Below are 26,465 nucleotides of genomic sequence, written 5' to 3' on the forward strand. Positions count from 1 at the left end.
TCATAGTTAATTTTCCCAAATATGGACAAATCCAGAGGGAATTCAGATGTAGAATGTAAATGATACAGGATATGAGCAGTAGAAATGTAGTTTCTCAGTGAAAGTTTCCGTAGAACACTGGTGATCCATGAGGTAGACCAATGGTTTTGCTTCTACAATACAGTGATCGAGAACCCTTCATCTCAGAGAATAAGGGGGGGGGGGGGGAGGGAAGCTAATGGATATATTGGACTGAATGAATAGTTTCTCTTCATCACATTTCAAACATTTGGCATCATGACACTGTCCTTGAGTGCTGAGTGGGAGAACAGTAAAAGGAGCAGACTCAGGTAAATTTGAGGAACTCCGGAGCATCTGAACTGTGCTTACTTCTCAAGGGAGCATTTGGGCATTTCACATATGTAACAGCCATGTTTTTTGCTAGATAGGTCCCAAGTTCTTAGGATACAAACAATTTCTTCTGTAATTTGGAACAGTCCATTAAATACACCATAATCCCCAAGTATTCCATTCTCTGTACAAGGGAGAAATTAAATAAGGTTGCTCAGTTTAAAACAAAACAAAACACAAAAACTTTACTTAGTTTTGTTTGTTTCTAGTGTACTTTTGCTGGGTCTCTTGGAACAAAAATGATCCTAGTCTGTATTCCTGGTCACCTTAATTTTTTTGCATTCTTCCTTCCTCTGTAGCATTTTTCATTTTCTTACATACTCTATAATTCACTTATTTGTTACGTCTGTGGTCCTCTCTCCATCTTTCCTTCCTTTAGAAAGAAGCATAAAGAAGGCAGGAATGTCCTGGGAACTGTATGTGTTCAATAGATAATTATCTATTGAGTGAAATGATTTTATCTTACACTCTTTCATTCTTAGATAATTTCCATTCTGACTCCCTTGCTCTAAAATATGAAAACTTTCTGTTTTTTAGGGGTAAAGCTTAGGATACTTTGCAATAAAGAGCATCAAAGGGAAATAATGAACTTCTAAGTGCTTTCTTTCCCTATTTTAGGGTTTGTAGTCATGTATTTCTAATACATAGAGAACTCCTTGCTCTTCAATGGGGAGCAAGTGTGGGGCTATGTGAAAATCCTACGACTTCATGGAGAGAACTCACTATTCCAGTATTTTCAGCACAAAGAAGAGAATCATCTACATATGCAAAAAAACATATATCAGCATGCATGAATATCAAGTAATGTTCACTCATTTATATCTAATAATGAGAAGGAAATTGTGTTTGTTATTTTTAACCTTCATGAAATACCCACATTCTGTTTTAAGGGGAATCTATTTGCTTTCTTGCCATGGACAAGAACTACACACAAAGAAACACATACATACATAGTAACACAAATACATACATTTGAAAGTAACTACATAAACACAAAATGTATACAGTACAAATAAAAGCATCTTTAGAAGTTTTTATTTTTTTATTGATCTGTATTGTATAATTTTTATTACACTATGGGATTGCTATGTAAATACAGGTCTAAGATAAGTCTGTCATTAGCATATCCTCTCATTCTCTTTCAAGTGGGAATGTTCAAGTTATTACTGACAAAAAATTATTATTTTACAACCTATAAATTTGAAGCTTTAATCTGAGAAAGAACGGTAGTATTACGCATTGATTCAACCATTTTCTTGACTATTGAGGGTAGTCATCTGATTGTTTAAGATGATTTGAGATTTGTGTGTATGTGTGTGTTTGTATTTTCTAGTCTGTAATGTTCATCTGATTGTCATTACAGAGTCAAATATAATTTTATTTCTCACACCAAAATCAGCATATAGTGACCTTCCTGGTAATAGGGTGGTAAGGAGCAAATGAGAATTTTCAGCAAAGCTGATAAAACAATCATCTCTCTTTGAATTTACTTATCAGCCTCAGTCATGCAAGAAATGTTGTTGTTAGATAACATGTAAAAAGATAATAGTTACAAGAGTAAGATATTTTCCAGCTTAGTTTTTTAGCTGATATGGCTTATCTGTGTTAAGAGGATTCTGAAGTTATCTGCACTGTATGTCAGAGATTTCTCTTTCACTCATGCAGCAGGATAAAGCAATTTTCCATTCAAACATTGGGAGTGTAATTAGCAGCAGCCTCACCAGAGCCTCAGAAGTTGCCCAGTGTAATCTGAGGACATGTTCCATAGGCACAAACAGGAAATCAAAAAGAGAGAGAGAGAGGGTTTAAGTGCTTTCGTTTTGGAGGAGTTGGATTAAAATGACAGTGTATACATACACTAAGAGGTATATGAAGATCACATAAAACAGGAAATTATTTGATCTGGCATTTGAAAAATTATTAAAAAGCAGAGTAACAGCAGGCTATAAAAATGATCTTGTTTGCAGGCAACATTTGTTTTTGTTTCCCCACTGGAGAAGTTTTGGATGTTCAATTATAGGCCTCATTGCTTTAGCATTATTTTCAACTGAAATGTCGGAACTTGGAAAAGCATATCTAATGTGCAAATTAAGTTTATTGCTGCTCATTTAGTTGTTTATTCTTTGTGATAGAAGTCTTTATTATACCAGCATAGAGAATGGCCTATCCATTTTCTCCAGCGGAATGATGGTGTGCACCATTATGGTTCTACATTTACTAAGAGAAATACCAAGATCGGTAGATAATTGGAGGCTTTGTGGCTTTAAAAGGTAGTTTAAAGGATTTCAGGTGTTGAGCCCAGCTTTATTGAGAAGCTCAGCTTTATTGAGTAAACCAAAAGTACAATTTCACCGAAATGACAAGGGACGCTGGAATATATCTGTCATATTTTAGTGGCTAAAAGCACCACTGCAGAGAAGTCTCCCAGTACTGCTAATATTTTCCTCAGAATGTTTAGAAATGATTAGTGGAAGCATTTTTCAGGTTAAAAAAAAACAGTGAATTTTGTACACTGGCTAGGAATTTTCTTTCCCCCACCAATATTGAAAATACTTCTGAATGAATTCTTGATACTTGAATTCCATAATCTGTGCAAGTAGAAATGCAAGCAACCCCCCCCAAAAAAAATCTGTTTAAGCAAATACAATATCGGTGTTATTTTAGTCTTTGCAACAGTTCACTCCACAGTCTTGTAAAAATGTAGTACATATCACTCAGATAAAATAGTAAGCCGCTATTTTTCAAAATATATATTGTATAATATATAATGTGAAGGACAGATATTAATGAATTACAGGTTTGCTCCTTTGGTTTGTTTTTACTCTTCAAGATACTTTCCCCTGAACAAATTGAATCAAAACTGGTTAATGTTTTTTTTGCTTTGTTTTGTTTATTCTTAATAAAAATAAGGAGCAGATAGCTAGTCTTTTAAGCAAAGTGAAAGAAACCAGACAGATGAGTATAGACCACTCCTCAAGGAATTGAAAAGCACAGACTTTGGAATTAGATGAACTAGCTTTATTACTAACTAGCTTTATTACTGACATCTTGAAGACTTTGTTTTTATAGTTATTGGTGTTGTATTCTTTATTCCACTTTTTATTAACCACCATTTATCAAATATATACTGTGTTCCCGGCACTGTGATAGGTGCTTTATGTACATCATCTCAGTGATCCCTCAGAACACTGGGAAGCCAGTAATTATTATCTCTTTTACACGAGGGGAGACTGAAGCATAGATTACTAAAACTACTTGACCATGACCCCTGTCTTAGTAAGTGGCAGAACTTTTTTCCTTCTTCTGTTTTATCTTCCAGTAACTTTATGTAATAATAACTACCTGAGACACATGCAGTTTCACATGGCATTGTTTAGAGTGCCCCGAAAAGGAAAATAGAGTAACCTGCAAAGATTAGTCCTTTCCCTAAATACTTCAGCTCTCACTTGTTAGAGTTCGGTATCTATTTATATGCTCTTATCCATTGGAGATGAACTTTACATAGAATGAAATATGCAAATCATAAGTGTGTTTGCTGAATTTTGGCAAATGCATAATCAGTGTATCCCAAACTCTACTAAATATAGAACATTAACATCACCCTATAGAACTTTCCCTCATGCCCCATCTTAATCGTTTAATTCCTGCTCCCACCCTACTTGTAGAAGCAACCATTGTTAGGATTCTTTTCTGCCACTGACTTCACACAGATGCCATCATACAATATATATATGCTTTGGCGTCTGGCTTCCTTCGCTTGTCTTAAACCACTAGGTATCTGCTTTCTGATTTTATTAAAAATGAACAACACAGGGGTGCCTGGGTGACTCAGTCAGCTGAGCATCTGACTGTTGGTTTTAGCTCAGGTCATGATCCCAGGGTCCTGGGATCAAGCCCCATATGGGGCTCCATGCTGAACAGGGAGCCTGCTTAAGATTCTCTGTCTCCGCTCATGTGTACTTTCTCTCTCTCTCAAAAGTATATCTATATCTGTCTATCTATCTATATAAATATATATATATATATCTATATATAAATATATAGATAGATAGATAGATATAGATAGATACATACATACATAAAAAGAACAAAACTTTTACCAAGAGTAGGTGTAGTCTGTGCAGTAGAAAAATATCTTGAACTGTAAGTATTTTTGTCTTCAATCTCCTTTCCCAACGTGTACACATGTGTGCCCTGAGTATTTGGTTAGGAAGTAGAAGTTCATTGGTATGTCCTTGATTCCGGTCTGATGCTAAAAGAAACTATTAGACTTCTCTGTTGCTCAAGCCATCTCTTTCTAAAGTGGCACAGTGGTCACTTATGTTCTGGTGCCATTTTTTAGGAATAATGTGCTTCATTAGGATGGAAAAGACCCTCTGATGCAAGTTCTGTCTTCAGTGTCTGGATCCTGAATACTCAAGGAAGCAGTTGGCAGATTCTTTCTAGCCTAAGTGAGGGATGGTGCTGGAGGAGGGTGGTGGTGAAAGGGAAAAAAGTAGTCAGATGAATACAATTCACCCTGATTCTCATCTTCTAGCTTTTATTGTCTCGTTTTGCCTCCCCTCACCTCAACATAAATGTCCAGAAGAAAACATCCCCTTGCTACTAGATTCTGTCGCCAAACAAAATAAAATTTCCTAATTCCGTTTCCTATAAAACTACAGCGTTCTTCCACCTGGTGTTTTATTACAGCCTAGCACAGAGTTACAGTTGGAGGACTGAGTGAATGTTATCTATTTATAAGAAATATAAATGTGATGCCAAAAATAGTCATTGCCTATTACATAGTAACAGCCTCGAAACTGAGTAGTTGGTGTATCTAATTCATTAAGCATACTCTACTGTGCATGTTCTTTTTAAATAGATGTCAGACTCTGTTCTGATTACTTGTTGATATAAAAGATCTGTGTTTACATTTTACATTATTACTTGCTAGGGAATTTTTCAGTGTTACCTTGCATGATATTTAGACATGTTTTCTCGTTGAGACAACTCGAATTTTAGACATTTACTTTCTCTGGACTATTCTTTCTTTTCTTCTGGGATTTTGGAAGGCTTTTCGTATTTGTTCTACATCATTTAAATATTGAGGTGAAAGATACATGGGTGATAGTACCTGCAGGTAAACTGGAATATATTGACCACGGTTACTTTACACATTGAAATTAAGCTATTACACTGCCTATGGTAGAATATACCAAGTGCTGTGTGTCTTTTTTAATCTGTGAAAAATTATCTGTCTGAGCGGATAAAACTTGTGCTTGACTAAACTTACCAGCCTTATGCAAGTAGACATATGAAGAGGAAAAGTACATTATAACAGATGAAAAATTCCTCCATTTCTGGCTTGCTAGAGGAAGAAAATTAAAGACTCTATCATACTGATTTCCTTGTTTGTTTGTTATCTCTCTACAGGGTTTATTTCAGAGATTAGCTTTGAATTTCCTGTATTTGCTTTCCCTAGAGTTAGTAATTTTCTTGTTTTGTTTGTTTGCTTCATTTTCTATGGACTTGCCAATTACTCATTCCTCAATTCTATCTCAGTTGTCTCCCTTAAAAAAATCAACCTGACCTTGTGTTTGGGAGCCCCATTGCCTAAGCATCATGCCTTTCTCAACATGCTCCCTCATTTTGGTCTAATGCATCTTCCAGTGGATTTTTGAGAAAGAATTCAAGAGGAATGCCAATTTTGGAGATCCTTCTTGTTTGAAAATGTATTCATTCTATGCTTACATTTGCTTGATGGCTTAGTTGGAAATAGAATTCTAGATTGGAATTCATTATCCTTGGCAATTTGGAGATGTTAGTCTGCTCTGGGAGCTGAAACCATTTTGATTTCTGAACTGTTGTGTGTGACATCTTTTTTATATCTCTGTCTGTCTGTCGTTTTTCCCAGCATGCCACAATTGCATGATGATGTGCGGTGGTGCCTGTCTATTTCCGGCCTTTACATGGGGCATTTGGTACACTTTGTCTTCCTGAAAACTCGCACCCTTCTTCCTGGAATATCTTCCTGAATAATTTATTAATTTATTCCATTTCTTCTTCTATAATCCGTATTATTGAAGAAGTTAGATCACGTAAACTGGTACTCTAGTTTATGTGTGTGCAAGTATGTATACATGTATGTATCTGTGTGTGTAGTTTATTATATTTTACATATTTATATAGATTTAGATAGTAGATGTATTTTTTATGCATGTATATATGAACTGTATATTTTATTTCTCTCTCTTAGTATCCATTTTGTATCTTTTTTGTTTTATCTTCTGGGAAATTTTCTCTACTTTGTCTTTCAGACCTTTTATTGAATTTTTGTTTTTGCTATTTTTTTTCAAATCTCTAAGTGTCCTTTATTTTCTGACTGTTCCTTTATATAATACCTTGCATTTTTTCTCTCTGTGTCTAAAAATATTGCTCATAAAAGTATTGCTCAGTTTTTCTTTTATCTAGCTTGTTTTACCTGCATGGCCTCCGTGGTCCCAAATTCCTTTCTTCTCTTTGTCTTAATCCTCACCCTTTACTAAGAGGTGTACTGAGATACTTTGTGAATCTTAGTTGTCTGCTCATATTTAAGAATGGAATACTAAAAATCTTATAGAAAGCTCTGACCAAGTTGCTGGACTTCACACTAGCACGATCTGGCTGGGATATATCCTTGGGAAACTCTTAAAGACACTATGTTTAGGTGTTTTCTCTTAGGTTTATCAGATGCCTAGGACAACTGTCCCCCACTTCTAATCCCACATTCATGCCTGGAGAGCAGAGGGGCAGTAGACAGCACCCTCAGAGCTAAATGATGTTATGAGACATGGATCTCAGCGCTTACTATGTACATGTTCCTTAATTTCCCTGTTTTTAGTAAGAGTCCCCATCTTCAACTATGCTCATACCCAGCAGTTCAGAGACCCTCTGTTTCATATCCTCTCTGGAGAATAATTTTGCCAGTCTTCTGCTGAGACTGGAAAACGCTGTAGAAATCATATAGCTTTCTATTCATAAAGTGCAAAAGGGGGGTTGACACATTCAATAAATTTTCTTCTCAGCCTTCTTCACGGCCAGCATAGGATTGATATTTATGGTATATCAGTTAGAAATCGTTTCATTTCATTACCATTTCTCAAATTTTGTTTCTCCTTTTGACCCCTGTTTTGGTGGCTTTATCTTTGAAAAAATTTCTTTGGGTTTTATATTAAATGTTTTTAAAGAACTGAAAATAAACACTGTGTTTAATCAATTACCTTCATCAGGATATTATATATCTTATTTTTTATAATGATACTATTTTTCTCTACCAACATTTACAAAAAGCCAAGCTTTAGTTATTTCTTGCTTAAATAAAACTTATCAAGAAATCAATAAAGCAGAGTTTGGATGGGTCAGGAACTCAAATCTTCCACTTGTATTCTAGATATGATTCCCTCTTGTGTTCAGGGACATCAATCTACCAATTTTCTTTCTCCCTATCACTCTGTCTCTGTCTCTTTCTCTACCACATTCTTTCTCCTTCATCTCTGTTATTTTGTGTAACGCATCATCCCCACCAAATACTTTTGTATTATTATTCTCATAATTTACATAAAAGACCTCTTCTGACCCTGCTTCCCTTCCAGCCATATTTGACTATTCTCCTTTATATCAAAAGTTATCTATATGAGCTTGTTTTTTCCAAACCTTCTGGTCAACTTTGCTTTAAATCAGTGCCACCAGCCTTTTCCCCCTACCATTTCATCAACACTGCTCTTAACAAGGTGACTAGTAACCTCCACGTTATTAAATACTGTAGTCAGTCCCAGCCCTCATTTACTTAACCTATCAGACTATTGATCACATCCTTCTTGAAATACATTCCTCACTTGGCTGCCTGCACATTGCATTTGTCAGGTTTTCCTTTTACATCTTAAGTCACTTCTTTTTTGTTTCCTGTGCTGTTTTTTGTTTTTTTTTTCAGTGTTACTATTTCCTAAATTTGGGGTATGCCAGAGATTTGTCCTTGCATTTATTCTCTGCTATATCTGCTCCCACTTATTTGGTGTCTTATTCTGTCCTCTTACGTTAAACACCAAACGTAAGCAAATTCCAAATTGATACACCACGTTCACATTTCTACCTCAATCCAACGTGCTAACATTGGCCTCCTAACTCTTACTCCCAAAACTTGCTCCTATTATAGTCTTTCCCTCTGTATTCAGAACAGTCTGTACTGACAGTTGCCACTCCAAATCTTTGTAGTCATATTTTACACCTTGCTTTCTTCAAACTCCATAATCAGTTGTCCAACAAATGGCATTAGCATCTGTATATGTACAGAATCTAACTACTTCTCACCACTGCAATTACCAAACTGTAACTACTACCATCCTTTTTCCAGTGCATTGCTATAGCGCAGAGGTGCTTAACCAAGCTGGTTTTGCCTCCGAGACCTCCAAGGAGACCTTTGGCAATGTGTGGAGGATGCTGCTAAATAGCCTGTAATGCACAGGGCCCCCTCCTTACCTCACTCTGAATCCACCCATACGGACATGCAACACAAAATTATCTGGCTCAAAACATTAATAATGTTGATGTTGAGAAACTCAGACATACAACCTCATGAGTATTTGTCTTGATTCCACCTGTCTCTCCTCTAGAAACTAGAATATTCCTATTAAAATGTAAATGAGATTTTTTGCCTCTTACTATAGAAGTCCTCTGATAGATCTTCAGTTCAGTGTTGTTTCATTTGCTCACTATTCATACTGATGTACACCTGAAAGAAGGTGTAGGATTTGAAACTAATTAGAAAGTTATGAATAAAACATTGAATAAACACTTATGTTAAGGGTTTCTCCTTTTTTTTGAGAGAGAGAGAGAGAGGCACAGAGAGAGAGAGAGAGAGAGAGAGAGGGAGAGAGAGAATCCCAAGCAGACTCCAAGCTCCGTGCAGAGCCCAACATGGGGCTCGATCTCACAGTCATGAGTTCATGATCTGAGCCAAAATCAAGAGTCAGACACTCAATCAACTGAGCCACCCAGACACCCCAAAGGTTTCTACTTCTATAGGAAGTAATACCCAATTCTTTCTCCAATTGTTATTATATGTGTATATATATATATATATATATATATATATATATATATAATGTATATAAACCCAACTATACCAACCCAAATATGTTATATAATGTATATAAACCCAAATATATATATGTTATATAATGTATATAAACCCAAATATATATATATGTTATATAATGTATAAAAACCCAAAGATAAATGGCCTAAATATTTTCAACCCTACACACAGTCTTTTATTAAACATTATTAATATTTGGAGAAACTTTTGTCCTGACTAGTCAAAGTAGATTTTCACACCAGTATCAGCCCCCAAATATTGCTAAAATCTTTTAAAAATGAATAAAAATAGCAGTGCCAAGGAATTATGACAGTAACCAAGGTGTTTGCAACATAAGGGACAATATTCTGGAGAAAAGAAAAGCACAGATAGGTGATCACAACACTCCCCAGTGTTTTTCTCCTCCAGAAACTTGTCACTTCCCAAGCAGTGTGAATCAAGAATTTGTAAAATTTAAAAATTAAAACAAACAAACAAACACAGAAAATACATCAAACAGAAATTTTGGTTGCTTCATGGTGCAAGGAAGACAAAAATTGGGGCTCAGAATTTTCCAGATAAAACGAACCTACTATACAACCTGACCTTGAATGGAGGCACCGGAAGGATTTTGCCCTGGTAATAAAAACAGAACACAATTGACCACCGATCAAAAAGACTGACATTCAGTCTCCATTCATATCCAGTCCTGATTGTATTCTGCTGTTTTTAGTTGCCTGCTTAGAAAAATAAATCTTCTTGGAAAAAATATAAACGAATAAAACATTTATTTACATTGCAATGCATATTCAGTAAAATATTACCAGGAATAGCTGGAGCCAGGATCAAAACCCAGCTGAACATCAGACATTAGCAATAAGTCACAGCCAAGAGGAGTATGAAAGTTATTAGACAAGGGTTTTAAATAATTGTGATGAATATGTTAAAAAATAGATGACAAGATGGCAAATTTTAGAAGGGAAATGACATGTATTAAAAATCAGTTGGACAGAGAAAAACAAATACCATATGGATTCACTTATATGTAGAATCTAAAAAACAAAAGAAAGGAACAAACAAACAGAAACAGACTCATAAATACAAGAATAAACTGGTTGTTACCAGAAGGGAGGGAGATGAGGAGGATGGGCAAAATAGGTGAAGGGGACTAGAGGTACAAATTTGCAGTTGTAAAACCAGTAAGTCATGAAAATTAAAAGTACAGCATAGGAGATATAGTCAGTAATATTGTAATAACACTGTACGGTCACAGATGGTGACTGTTTATTATCGTGAGCATTGAGTAATGTATACAGTTGTCAAATCACTATGTTGTGCACCTGAAACTAATATAATATTGTGTGTCAACTATACTGCAATAAAAGAGAATCAATTGGAAGTCCAGAGCTAAAAACCACAAAAGCTACAATTAAGAACAATAGAGATTGATTTAATACTAGATTAGATGTGGCAGAGAAAAGAATTAGGAAAATGGAGAGTGTGTAAACGGAAAATATCCAGACTGCAACACGGAGAGAAAATGCAATGAGAAAGACAACAAAAGGACATAAGGATATATTGGATATGAATAGTTCCAATATTGTGATACTGTAGTTCCAAAAGGACTGGAGAGGAGAGAAAGAAAATGAGGGATGGACAGTATTTGAAGAAGTATTTGCCAGAGATTTAAAAACAAAAACAAACAAACAAAAAACCTGAAAATGACAGCAGCCATCCTTTTCAGGAAATTCTATGAGCCCTAACTAGGGTAAACACAAAGGAAAGTTTAAGCACATAGTAGTGAAACCAAAAAAGAAAAGAAAAACTATCCTGATAAAATAGATACATTATCTTCAAAATAACAACAATAAGACTGGCAGTTGTTACAACAACAGAAATAAGAAAATCCGAAAGTCTGTGGAATGGCTTTTCTAATGGGCTGAAAGACCACAGTGATAAGAATCCAACTCCCAGCAAAAATATCCTCCCTAATGAACACAAATTAGAGATGCTTTCATACAAACAAAACCTCTGAGAATCCATCACTATCAAATGTACACTACAAGAAGTATTGATGACATCCCTATGGCTACAATAAAATATCCCAGATCAAAGCTTGTAAATGGAAGAAAAAATAAGAGGCATGGAAAGGGTTAGTATGTTCCTATGCAGGTTAAATTGAGATTCTGAGGACTTAGGAAGAGGACCAAATTTCAAGTATTCATTTCTAGCCTTCACAATATCAGAGAATTTTGTCACCTGTTTGAAGTGCTATTTGTACACTAGATTCCTTTATGTTGGTGTCTTAGCAACATTTCCTATAATGTCATTAGACAAATGAAGGCAGACTCATGTTTGTACAGAGTAAAGAAAGGTTTGGTGATTTTTCTTGTTTTTGTCCCTTGTTGGAGAGAAGTTGATAACTTCAGAAATACTTGAGAAGTTACTATTCTGAACAGTCACACTGAAAGATTATTATGCATAGATGAAAGTTCCAACTGAGTTGAAGGTACAAAAGAAAGAAACAAACACAAAGTGACGCAAAAGAATATTTTCCGGATGGTCAAGAAAGCCCAATTACATATTTTCTTGCCATTCCCTAGCTTCTAAAAATGTAGTTAGGGATCATAATGTGCAATTGATACATGGAAGAAGTCTCATTTGTGTTTAGAGAAATCATGCTGAGGAATTCTGACAGAATTTTTAATATTAGTTTTCATGTGTTTTGAGATGCTCATAACTGAAGATGTATTCTGGAAGCATCTTTGGCTATTACAGCAATATGAATTTGAGTAAGGCTATTCATCAAAAGCATTATAGATCTTATTAAACCTTTCATTTTACTTCTTCAGAACAGGATTATTAGATCAAGCTGTTTTTATATGATTTGTATCTCATGAAAAGAGATTGAAAATGGAAATATTAAAATTCTGTAATTTTATTAACTCTTCATGAATGTTTGTCATTAATATTTAGAATAATCTTCAAAAAGTGATAGGTCCTGGGCTCCTGGGTGGCTCAGACAGTTAAGCCTCCCACTCTTGATTTCGGCTCAGGTCATGATCTCATGGTTCCTGAGATCCAGCCCCACATCGGGCTCTGGACTGACAGCAAGAAGCCTCTTGGGACACTCTCTCTCCCTCTCTCTCTGACCCTCCCCTGTTGGCATGTATGTACAAGCACACCCATGTACTCGCATTCACACACACACCTCTCTCTCTCTGTCTCTCTCTCTCTCTCTCAAAATAAACTTTAAAAAAAAGTGGTGGGTCCTCATCATTTCATCACTTTACAAGCTGAATGGGAAAGATGCCCCCTTATTTTGTACATAAATTATTCACTAACTTCGTCATTTCTTTCTGTTTTTCTTTTATTACAAATGAGTATTACACACAGAAAAGTAGAAAAAATAGTATAAGGAACTCTTATTCACCCATCAGTCAGGGTTGTTAATCATCAACTCATATCTATCTTTGTTTCATCCATACCCCCACCTACTACTTGCTCAGCATCCACCTCAGATATCTAGAGGCAAATCATAAACATCGTAATTTCATGTGTAAATATTTCATAATGTATCTTTAAAAGAAAAGGGAATCTTCTTTTTAATACAATAATAAACCAGTTTTATTGTATTACAAAATTAGCAATGATTCTGAATTATTTACAGTTCAAATTTACATGATTGTCTCATAAATATGCATTTCTATATATATGTATATGCTAAGTAAATACACACAGATAAGCACGTATCCATGTGTATGGTGTGTGTGTGTTAATTCTCTTCACCCATGACAATCATACTTCCAAACATTGTTTTTCAGAATCTTTATATCCCAAGATGTATTAAGAGGTGTTACATGGATTAAAACTGGTCCCTATCTAGTAAGCGTAGGAAACTGAGAATTAAATGTGCTTTAAGAAGTTTCTTTAATCCACAATTCTCAGAGCTTTTAATATGCTAAAATGTACTGTGGCACTGTAAAGGCAGATATGGTATAGAGAATTAATTACACTTAAATAACCTCAAAAGTCCATTTTTATGTATTTATTTTTTGAAGCATTACTAACCAATTCCATTTTACTAGATATGACCTTTTCCTGGATCTAAAGCATTAGAGACTTTCTGACAATATATTTACATAACTTGGATTTTCCTTAAATAGAAATTTCAGGTTCAAATTTCAAAACCTGAAGCAGTATTTCTCAAAATGTGGTCCCTGGACTAACTACAGCAAAATCGCCTAAAAAATGGCCTGTTAAAAGTACATATTCTTGGTTCCCTTCACAGACCTACTGAATCAGTATTTCTGGTAGGAGTTGAGGATTTCACATTTTGAGCATGTTCTCTGAGGAGTTGTTATGCATGCTACAAAGTTTAAACTTCTAGAATTTCTGCAAATACTTAAGGAATTTGCTACAAGAAGTAGAAGATGATTCAGAATGAAAAGGAGCAACTATCTTTTGTTCCAGGAGAAAGAGGCTTAAAGAATTTCAAAGTTTCACAGGTGGGAGAGTATAGCATAGGTGACTTCTTTCCTTTTTAATTTGTTATAAGTCAGGCCATAATGGTCTCACTTATCCATAAATACAAGAAGTACTTCAGTCTTAGCCGTGAACTTCATGTTATTGTACCTACTCTATTGGTATTTAAGGACTCCCAGGAAAGGAGAAGAGTAAATGCGTGTATATACCTCCCTCCACTCCCTGAGAGTGATTTGAATGGTTTGGAAAAAAATAAAAATAAAAGTATCTGATATTAGAATTTTTTAAGAGTGCAAGTGTTTGCAAAGGAGCAGTCTCGACTGGTTAAGGAACTAAAGAATAGTCCTTGTTTTTTTCCTAAAATGGCATCAAAGATTCTATATATTTCTGCTGCACAAGAACCACTCTCCCCTTCTCTGCGAGTGTGATTTTGTCCCTGCGGGGTATTCACTTGGAATTGTGAGCCCGGGGCTGCGCGTGGTTGTAGGAGAGAGCTCTGTAGGGTAGCAATGAGCAGCCTGGTGGCTCAGAGCCACCTACACAGGATTAGGGCAGATCTGCATGTGGTGTGGGGAGAAGACACAGTAGGTAAAAGACTTCTTGTCCAAGCACCCCCTCACCCACAAGGAGACTATGCGTAGGGGAATGACGCTCGGGTAATCATCTATGCTCTTCTTTTGGATAAAAAAGCCTATTTACATAGAAGCTATTTCTTTTTAAATATAATCTATTTTTCCACCCTACAGATAATGGTATGTCTCTGCTTCATATTTTCAACGCTTCCCATTTTCTTTCCGCAAAAAGAGTACATTTCTAAGTGTGTCACCCAGGACTAGCTTCATTGGTGTGCGGCTCCTCCGCATAAGGACCCTGTGCTGAGAAAGGCCCCGTTTTGTTTATCGCCCTGATGTCACTGTCCTGAGATGCTTAGTCATCTTGTCTCTGAAGTCCTACTTTGTCAGTGAAGTCTACCGGGACAGCGGAGCATGCGCGCAAGCAGAGGAACTATACTGGGTGGCGGCAGGTGCGCCCACGTGAGGTTCAGCAGCAGCAGCCCATTTGCAAACAGGCTCAGCCCTATGGACCAAGCAGACAGTGTCCACGCCTAAGAGTCGGTACGGTGTAGACCCCCCTGCCTCGTGGCAGTCAGGAGTTCTGAGGCCCTGAAAGTGGGTCCATCAGGTTGATGGAGGTGATGGTCACAGCAGCCCCAGAAGTTTCAGTGGCCGACTGCAAAGGGCCTCACAGGAGCAAGGAGCTCAAAGCAGTCAGTGCCAGGAAGTAATGTTGAGAGGCCCGCTGGCCCAGAGTCCATGTAATCTTTGTGACGTTTGCACAAATAGTGACTCTTCAACCTGAGCACCAGGACGGAACTGTCAGTGTTCAGGCAGTAACTTTGTTAGCAAAGACTAACAAAATAATTGCCTGCACCTGAGCATTGCAGTAAGGCATATCACAGAGTTATTCACATTCTTCAAAGAGTTTAGCATACCTTGTTTTTGAACATTTGTCCAACATTGGAAAGCTAATATCCAGAGGCTTAAAAACAGAAATTAAATGTAAAGACTTTTCCACTCAATGGTAAAGAACACTTTTTATAGGAAGCTCCAGGTGACCTAATTATTAATGAGTGTTTCTCTGTAACTGAAGATAAGGCAAGAGAATGTGTAAACAGGCATTTTGGAGTATACACAAGTCATGAAGACACTTTCAGTGTCTTGTACAGCCTTCAGAAGTTACAGGGTATGTCAGAAGAGCACTAAAGTTGCACTGTTTACATTTACACCTAAAATTTAATTCAGAATTACATGAAATGCATTTGGATGAAGAGTTAAATCTTCTAAGAAATATTGTTGTCCCATGAGAATCATCAGCTCTAGATGTTCTAAAATTTATATTTCAAAATATATCTATCCCAATGTTGTCACATCCTGTAAAGTACTGTTTACAGTTCTGTAACAGTTATATCAGTAGAAAGATGCTTTGCAAAATCAAATACCGAAAAATATTTGTAATTTTGCATTCATCATGAGCAACCGATACCAGTTACTTCAAGTGAAAATGAAATTGCGTAAAACACATTCTAATAATTTAAGAAGCAAATTTGGGGAAAGGCGAGAGAAAGCTTAGATCAAGCCAGATATAACTTTAATAAGGCATTATTTAATGTATTATATAAAACTGACAACAACAACAACAACAACAAAAATATATATATATATATATATGTTGCAATTTGTAAGTTTATGTTGCTCTAATGTATCATTATTACCCTATTACATTTTATAAGTTATACAACATTCCTAAAGAAAGTTGCTTTGTATTCAGTACATTTTTTTAAGTTTATTTATTTTGTGAGAGACAAGAGTGAGGAGGGACACAGAGAGGGAGAGAATCCCAAGCAGCCTCTGGGCTGTCAGTGCAGAGCACATTTTGGGGTTCAGTCTCCCAAACCTTGAGATCGTGGCCTGAGCCAGAGTCGGATGCTTAACTGACTGAGCCACCCAAGTCACCCCACATTTTCATTTCACACTGTGACCCACAAATTATGTAGCAGATCCTAGAGATATTTCAGGCTTATGTCTTTGCTATGACTATGACTATGACCCAGGTTCCTATTTTCCAATTTTACTCCTGTATTACTCTCTAATACTGGGATTTCCAGCAATGACTGCCCTGCATGTACTATGTTTCTTCTTTGCACAGATTCTTTGTAAATGCTCTTGCATCTTGCTGGTATGGGCACCTTCTCCCTACCTGCTGTCTTTACCAAAACTCCTATTTGCCTTTTACCCTCAGCTAAAACAACTCTTTCTCAATAAACTGACCCCTCAGGATTTGTTGCTGGTTTTTTTCCTCCATATTCCTTTGTATTTCCAATACTTAGCAGATTGCTAGAATTTGGTAGGTGCTCAGTAAATACCAGTTAAGTGAAATAACTAGTGATGATATCTAAACATTATAAATTATAATAATACAAATATTTCTTATGCATGAAGTTTTAGTCATTATTAGTGTCCTACCGATGAGCTATGTATACAGGGAATGATTTGTCTCACTTTGCTACTTTGTGGTGCCATAAATGGAAGGAGTTGCTGTCATTTTTAATGTTTGAAAATTACTTTAATTGCATGATCTAAAACTTTAAATCAGAGCAGTTTTGCTCTACCAACGCATCCAATTAGCCAACTCATCCTCCCATAAATGTAAATAAGACATTAGTGATACATTCTTTTTCCAAGAAATTACATCAGGAAAATATTTTCTAGTTCCAAAAAGTGTTCTTGAAACCTGGTTATCATTTATCCTTACTTTGGGGGAGAGCAGTGAAGAAGGCTTGAAATTAGGAATGAAATTAGGACTCAATCAGTCCACAGAATCATTCTTCAAACTTTTCTCCAAAAATAATTAGAATGAAAAGTGTATGCATCTAATATAATAAAGGAGAGAACATTTTTAAATTATGTAAACATAAAGATACATCTGAGGTAGATTGAGTTAGATTTTCTGTGTTATATTCAGAAATACAGTATGTGTTTTTATTTTTCCATGGCTCTCTTATCAATACATACCTTAAAACCCAAGATTATTAATTTCTATTTTTTGCTCCTGAACTTTTACCAAGGTAACAGTTGCAATTTTTAAATATTAGAGTAAGACTTAGCATTCTGTTGGTAGAACACAGAGGCACACGAATCCATTTGAACACAGAAATTCAGGCTCAGTACAGTTTGGATTCTGGAGTAGCATGAAGAAGACAGAAGGAAAGTAAAATGTTCAGTCCATCTTCTTTAGGGTTAAACTTTATCTTACAAATGATCTTTAGAGAAACAGATCTGCCAGCCTCCAATTTCACAGTTTTGAAACTTCCTTATGTACAGTATTTTTTTTTCAGTAGAATTTTCCCAAACCCCTAATTCTTAAATGTAAGTTCCTTAAAAAATATTTTATTTTGGTCAGATAGTGCATATCTGAGTCCAAGTGTATGTCCAGGCCTTCTTTATGGTTACTGAATTTCCTATTCAGTCAATCTTTAGCCCTCTAAAATCAGAAGTATTTATTTTGTTATAAAAAAAAATGTAGTCAGATGTGATCTATTACTATGAGTCTCTTTAAAATTTTGTTTAATGTTTATTTATTTTTGAGAGACACAGAGACAGAATGTGAGTGGGTTGGGGCAGAGAGAGATGGAGGCACAGAATCTGAAGCAGTATCCAGGCTCCGAGCTGTCAGCACAGAGCCTGACATGGGGCCCGTACTCACGAGCTGTGAGATCATGACCTAAGCCGGAGTCAGATGCTCAGCTGACTGAGCCACCCAGGCGCCCCACTATGCGTGTCTTTTAATCAGGGAAATCAGGACTCTCAAGTTCAACTAGAGTATTTTTGGAAATGAGCTTTGAAATGTTGGTCACTGGAACACTAGGACTTGTAGAACAATGGTTGACATTGTGACTGATGTTTCTGGAGGGAAGTTTTTTTTTTTTTTAATGTTTATTTATTTTTGAGAGAGAGAGAGAGAGAGTGGGAGAGGGGCAGACAGAGAGGTAGACAGAGGATCCAAAGAGGGCTCTGCGCTAATAGCAGAGAGCCTGACGTGAGGCTCAAACTTACAAACCATAAGATCATGAACAGAGCCCAGGTTGGATGCTTAAGTGACTGAGCCACCCCGGTGGCCCAGGGAAGCCACTCAGGGAAGATCAGGTAAGATTTTTGACAGATGTATAATTCTGATGTTGCAAAATCTGGATAAGAGAGGGAAAACATCCATCTTTACTATTCATGTTGCGTCTTTAGGTGAAATAGAAAATTATGATCACAACTGTGTCAGAAATAGGACATATATTCACACCAGTAAATATAAGATTATGATTATATTTAATAAGTACCATTTAATAGGTAAATGGTAGAATATATGATTATAATTCTCTACATAAACTATTGTAGTTATCATCTTAATGACATCCTTTTTCTCCTAGTATATGAAACTAACACAGACTAGGGCTGCAACCAGTATGTGGATTTTAATGTTGCACCTAGAATTTTAGAATTAAAAAAAAAACTGTGTGGTGCATTTTTCATATACAAAATGCTGTCTTTTGAAATCCAGAGTTTTCTATAAACTACTTATTTTTGTATAAAATATGAGTAAAACCATGTCTTACTTGTATGACAATTAATAAGCTACACTGATTAATGCAGAAATATTTGAATACAAGGGGAATACAGTTATTCCTACTGAATATGGTAGAGTTCTAAGTTGTATTTATACAATTTCAAACAATTGCATGACCATTCAAAATATGCATTTTATTGCCATATGCTCACATTTTATAAGCTTTTCATAATAATAATATTTTTTCTCAACAGAGAGGACTGTTATTACCATTCCACCTTCCAAAATGGATGTTACAGTTGGAGAGAGTATAGTCCTACCATGCCAGGTGTCCCATGACCCCTCCATTGAAGTTATATTTATATGGTCTTTCAATGGAGATGTCATAGACTTAAAAAAAGGAGTGGCTCATTTTGAAAGGATTGGAGGAGTAAGTTGCCCAAATTTTTAAGTACTTAATAAAATAAATCAAGTCTTTTCACGTGAATCAACATCTTCCATAATTATTCTCCCCATATTTATTTGCATGGATAACCCCTGTTTATGAAGCTGCATCTGTTTTTGTTTTATTTTATTTTATGACTTTCATAGTAACACTTGTGTTCTAGATAATTAAGGGGATAGGAAAAGGGATCATATAGGAGTAACGACAATGATACTAGTATATCTCTTAATTTCAAAGCTGTCCTATATTTAATATTTATCCAGCCGTAAAAAAAAAAAAATGGGCCCTGCTGGGTATGATTATGTTTTATCCCCTTTTCGCTTTCTATCTGCAGGAATCTGTTGGGGATTTGATGATAAGGAATATTCAGTTAAATCATTCAGGAAAATATCTATGCACAGTGAAAACAACTCTGGAAAGTTTATCTGCTGTGGCTGATATCATTGTTAGAGGTAAGCATAATGGTGGAAACAAATGAGCACTTTATTCACAGCAAAAAATGTTAATAAGTGAATGGTAGATCTCTGAGTAACCATATCATGATAAAGAAGTGAGATAAAAATACAGATTTTTTATTTTCTAAACCTCAGAACTCCATGGCATATGTAGTGTGGATATGGATATTGAATGGAGTAGGTTTTGTGTATTTATAATGAACGACCAGCCTCAGCAAGCAGTGTCAGTCCGTAAAACGTAGCCATGCCTTCTATCTATCATAAAGCATTCTTATCAGAAGAGAGTCAAAGTGATATATTCCTGTAGTTCTCTATATAAGTCTCATTTACTCAAGGTACCTTTTGAAAAAGGAATAGATGAAAGATGTTCCCAATTTTTGAGAGTTCTCAATTTTTCAGAGTAGCTCCCTAATGGGTGATATTCACCCATCTCATGATTGAAATTTTCTAATCTTCAAAGGAAGCATTTCTAAATTAGTATCTCACCATGTAAACTGAATTAATAGGGCTTTATCTCACATAATTTGTTAAAAATACCTTGTGTTCAATATTTTATTTTCTAAGCGTAAGAGAGAAAAATAAACTGCCCTGTCCCAAATCAATGAATTTAATAATTTTCAATATAGTTATCATCCAACGTATTTTTCAAGGTCCACCAGGTCCCCCTGAGGATGTAAGAGTGGAACACATTTCCAGTACTACTTCTCAACTAAGCTGGAGACCAGGCTCAGATAATAATAGTCCCATTCAAATATTTACTGTTCAGGCTCGGACACCATTTTCTGTGGGTTGGCAGGCTGTTTCGACTGGTAAGTGACACCAGGGTTTTGGGGTAATTTTCTAAAACAGGTGTATCTGTTTGTTCAATTGGTTGATGTTAAGTAGTGCTGGTTTTCCTGCCTGAATCCCCCCCTCTTTTCAGTTCCAGAAATTCTCAGTGGTAAGACGTACAATGCAACAGTAGTTGGTCTGAGTCCTTGGGTGGAATATGAATTTCGTGTCGTTGCTGGGAACAGCATTGGGATTGGAGAACCAAGTAAAGCATCAGAATTGTTAAGAACCAAAGCGTCAGGTAAGAAATTAATGTCTTCTAAACATGCTCTCTGTGCTAATAGCAGACAGCCTGACGTGAGGCTCAAACTTACAAACCATAAGATCATGAACTGAGCCCAGGCTGGATGCTTAAGTGACTGAGCCACCCCGGTGGCCCAGGGAAGCCACTCAGGGAAGATCAGGTAAGATTTTTGACAGATGTATAATTCTGATGTCGCAAAATCTGGGTAAGAGAGGGAAAACATGCATCTTTACTATTCATGTTGCATCTTTAGGTGAAATAGAAAATTATGATCACAACTGTGTCAGAAATAGGACATATATTATATTCACACCAGTAAATATAAGATTATGATTATATTTAATAAGTACCATTTAATAGGTAAATGGTAGAATATAGGATTATAATTCTCTACATAAACTATTGTAGTTATCATCTTAATGACATCCTTTTTCTCCTAGTATATGAAACTAACACAGATTAGGGCTGCAACCAGTATGTGGATTTTAATGTTGCACCTAGAATTTTAGAATTAAAAAAAAAAAACTGTGTGGTGCATTTTTCATATACAAAATGCTGTCTTTTGAAATCCAGAGTTTTCTATAAACTACTTATTTTTGTATAAAATATGAGTAAAACTATGTCTTTTATGACAAGTAATCTACACTGATTAATGCAGAAATATTTGAATACAAGGGGAATACAGTTGTTCTTTATGGTATCGATCTTACAAAGAAAAAGTAAGAAGCATTTTTATGGGTCTTGTACGATTTGGGGCCCCGAATCAGTGGCAGGAAACCAGCAGCTTTCATTTTCACATTTTTAGGTACACAAAGCAAGGAATATTTTCTCCTAAATATAAGTTCAATGAGAGATGATTCTAGCTAAGCAGGCATATCAAAAATAAGAGTTTTTCAGAAACTGTCCTCTCATCTCATCTATTTTCTAGCCAAACTCCAGCAGGGAATCTGTACATTTGTAGATGCAAATGAGTTAGTGCTTGTTTCATTAAATGTTGTAGCCAAGAATTAATTGAGACTCTGTTGGTGCAATCAGCCACACATTTCCATCTATTTCTCAACTCTGACCTAGTTGCAGCTTCATTGAGCAATAGTATAAATTATTTCCCATGCAAATGAGGTAAATCCTGAGCTCATTTAACAGAAGCACTAATTGAGCATCAGCTGGTTCGCTGAACAGCAAAATACAGGTGGAACCTGGCTCAGAAATCACCCCTTCTTAAGCTTTTTTCAATGGATCCGTTTTGTTCCACTCCTAACTTTACATCCAGGGTCACATTTGATCTTCTTGCTGCGTACCGCTGACAAATTCACTTTCTTACTCAGCAACATAAGTGAGGGATCGCTCTGTTGTCACTGGCTCAGCTTAACAAGCACAAACTAATTCAATTAAGTGTGCTCAACTGTCCGATGTCAGTGAGGCTTTTCCAAGTTAAAGATAATATAAGTATTTTTATTTTAGAATTGGAACTGAAAACAACGTATTTGACAGTAAGTTAAATCATCCTAGCAGTTTAGAAATGAGAGGAGAGTCATTCATTTTACAGAGGAGGAAAAGAAAGATCAGAATCATGGCTGACTGTTTCAGACAGAGGCAGGATTTGAACTCAGACCTTGAGACTTGGGCATCAGCGTTCTCCATAACCATGGGTCTTAATCTAGATGAGCAAGAGATTGGCATAAGGAAATGTGTATATATAGAAATTCCCAGGCCTTACCATAGTCTGATTGGAAAAGAATCTTCAGGGGTCGCCTATGACTTGATATTAGCTTGAGTTTTAGGTCATTTGTTTACAGCTTATTTCTATCATTGTAGCTTTGGCAGGCTTGACTCTAATACTAAAGTTTTACAGTAAGGATTGTACATTACTTTCTATTAACCATTGACACTCTTCTTTCAGTAGCATAATGAGACTCGGTGTTCATAATAATTACCCTGAGGTTCTGAATCATACTGAATGAAGTGTGTTCTTTTTCCTTTCCTTTCCTTTCCTTTCCTTTCCTTTCCTTTCTTTTCTTTTCTTTTCTTTTCTTTTCTTTTCTTTTCTTTTCTTTTCTTTTCCATTGTAGCTCCTTAAAGACCCTTCTTCCCAGTATGGTTTTAGGTTTAATATGGTTCATTTGAAAATGGAATAAAAAAGGAACTTTATTAGCCAGAATATTGGAAACTTGGTAAAAAGCAAATTAAAGTTTACTCTAAAATAATTTCCTTATGTATCTACACTATTTAATGGTTCTGAAAAAGTGTTACCATGTGTTGTCAAGTACAGAAAACTTGCAACTATAGAACCCACTCTGATTTACCTTGTTTTTGGCCAAAGGCCATGGAAGACTTCGAAAGTAGGGTCTAGGTACAAGACAATCTTTTAAATACATGTGAAGGTTAAAGCAGGCAAGGTTAGGGTATATTTGAATATGAAAATGGGTCATGCCTGACAGGTACTATTATTAAAAAGAACAGTTAGACTATCATATCACTATGTTGTTTCTGAAGTTCAACATCTGTATCAAATGGCAGTAAATAAAATAAGTAGTCTAGATTTGTCTGAATGGTTTCCACAGTGGGAAAAAATTTTTGAAATGGGCAATTAAACATTGCATATTTTAATTCCTGCCTACCAGTCAGCAAACGTGCCCAGGCACGCCCACCCTCTCACCTCTGGATTTTAATCCAAATGGTCAAAGACAGATAATTGCATATGTTTCAACATTTAGAAAATATATCCTGCAGGAGCACCTGGGTGGCTCAGTCCGCTGAGTGACTCTTGATTTTAGCTTAGGTCATGATCTCAGTTTGTGGGTTCATTGCTCTGTAGGGCTCTGCACTGATAGTGCTTAGCCTGCCCTCTCTCTTCCTCGCCCTCTTAAAATGAATAAATAAGCTTTAAACTTATATATATCCTGCAGAGCTATCCATTATCACAGCATTAGGATACATCTGCCATTATTCCATGAAAGGATTATATCTTAACATTTCCACATGTGTAAAGTAAAACCCCAGTCTGATGATATGCAAGGCCCACACATACCACTGTCATCAATTTTGTAATTTTCCTCAGACTACTTATTATTCATTATACTAGTCCTCACAAGGGTATACTTGAAGGGCATAATTGTTTTCTAATTCACAAAAATGATCGTCATCTGGAATGTTCTACCACAGAGCCTTAGAGTCCTAGAGTTAAACGGAGAATATCCCCTCAGTCACATCCCTGACAGGAGGCCGCATCCTTAGCTGGCAAGTGAAAGGTTAGGGGGAAGAAACCTTCCTGTTCTGTACTGAGAGATGTGAGATTTAAACACAGAGTTATAATTACAAGACTTACTTACATATTTTTAAGAATGTATTTTTAAATGTTAAACTATCTTGATGACTAAAAAAAAAAAGAAAAATCATTTTAGTTTGTTTATTAAAAAAAGAATTAATTAATACACTGCCTCAGTAACTTGTTTACAGCACAACTGTATAATTAGGCCCTAAATCAGCAGTGTCACTGTTACCATCTGAATGGAACATCATTTTGCCAATTAGTAGATGATGCATAATAATGTCAAATACACGATGTTACTCGATTTTTAATTAATTTTGGAGCCAGGGTGCTCATGTATCAAACACAACTGTGTCCTCTCTCTTAGAAATTTGGATATGTGTAAACATAATTTATGTTCATTAAAAATGCAAGACTGTCTCACAATGTGCAGCATGAGATGTTGAAAGGTGAAATCTAAAAACAAAATGCCTCCTGATGAAGATGTACTTTAATAATCGCCATCCCACATTTCTTTTGGTTGCTTTCAGTGCCTGTTGTGGCGCCAACAAACATCAACGGAGGAGGAGGAAGTCGTTCGGAACTCGTCATTACGTGGGAGGTAATTTTCTGTCCAACTGAGTTATTTTGAAAGAAAAAGATTTAGCTGGCCAGGAAGAATACTGAAAAACAAAAAGATTTATTTGATCACTACGGAGAATATATAAAAATACATGGTATAAAAGACTCCCCATGATGAATTACTTAGAGGAAGTATTGGAAACTCTTCTTATTTCTACTCAAGTGAGAAAGGATAACGGACTCAACACAATTCTCTCCCACATATAAGAAAAACAACTTCAATGTCTATTTCAGGTTTGTCAGTAGCATTTTAATTATTACTTGAGGGACTAGACATTATTGTATTTATTGTCTCTGGGACTATTGTGCACGAGTTAGACTCTGTAGCGTGCAAGTAGAAAGTTCTTTTCCTATCACTGTTCTTTAAGGCCTTCCCTGCATCTAGATAAAAGCTTGAGCAAATGGTGTAGCTTTTGTGATTATTATCCTTATGAATTAACATATGGGCTCATTTTAATACCTGTTATAAATTTCAGCCTGGTTTATTACCATAAACTTTAGACTTTCCTCCAACGTAAAGTTTCTTGTTTCTGGTAGCTTGGGTTTGCCTCAGCCTAGGGCTTCTACGGTGTGAAAGGCAATGTAGAGTCAGATCTTTACCTATTCCCCATTCTGCTGTTGAATTTCTCCTTCCTCATTCACTGTTACCTCTTGCTTCTCCAGAGTTATAGTGGGTTTGGGCTGGGAGAAGAGGAAAAGTACTGAAAAGATCCTGACTGCTGGTACACTTGTAATTTGATTTTGGTGTATTCCAAAAGTGGCAAATGACCAGATGCTGTTATTTTTTTATTAAGTTTTTAATTTTAATTCCAGTGTAGTTAACATACAATGGGATATTAGTTACAGGTGTACAATGTAGTGACATTAATATAGAGCACGTTATTTAGTGCCCATCATGAGAAGTGTGCTCTTCAATCCCCATCACCTGTTTCACCGCCCCCCCTGCCGACTTCCCCCTCCTGTACCCATCAGATGCTGTTATTTTATAGTGTACTTGTTTTTTTGTTTGCTTTTGTTTTTTGGTTGGGGGAGTGGGACATCCAGAAGATCCCCCACTGGGGACTCCTAGTTATAATTCCTTGGTGCAAAGCCAATTGACTGCTGAAAAGTCTCCTCAATTCCTGGGGTCTGGCATGGTTCATACTAGCCTCTTCTAGAGTAGATTATCTTTCTCTTCTAGATGGTCTTTGTGGATAGAGTCCCTTTCAAAGCTGCTCATGGACAGGTCCCTTGCATGAGATGCACATTTACCCTGAGCAAACACCTTTGCTCTGTGTTCATTAGGAGTATAGTACATGCCTGCTTAACCTCTCTTTTCACTCTGCTACCATGTGCTGTCCAGATCTCTCTCCCCTTTACAAGTTGCTCAGGCATTTCTTAGTTAAAAGAACCCATGTGTCCCAAATTCCAGAGAGCACATACCGGCTGGTTCTTTGTGAGGCCTCTTCAGATGGTTAGGCAAATGATAAGAAGTGGCCTCTTTAGGGGTGCCTGGGTGGTTCAGTCTCTTAAGCGGC

At 36.2% G+C, this 26,465-nt stretch overlaps 1 protein-coding gene across 1 annotated transcript in view; it reads left to right on the forward strand.

The window, feature by feature from the left end:
* The window catches only part of CNTN6 (contactin 6), a 168,072-nt gene that overhangs the window by 121,913 nt on the left and 19,694 nt on the right, over positions 1-26,465 (forward strand). The window contains 5 exon segments of the mRNA XM_007076625.3: positions 19,339-19,514; positions 19,864-19,981; positions 20,635-20,793; positions 20,907-21,056; positions 24,858-24,928. Coding sequence (XP_007076687.3) covers positions 19,339-19,514; positions 19,864-19,981; positions 20,635-20,793; positions 20,907-21,056; positions 24,858-24,928 — 674 coding nt within the window.

Source organism: Panthera tigris, chromosome A2 (assembly GCF_018350195.1).
Source record: "Panthera tigris isolate Pti1 chromosome A2, P.tigris_Pti1_mat1.1, whole genome shotgun sequence".
Classification (NCBI taxonomy): domain Eukaryota; kingdom Metazoa; phylum Chordata; class Mammalia; order Carnivora; family Felidae; genus Panthera; species Panthera tigris.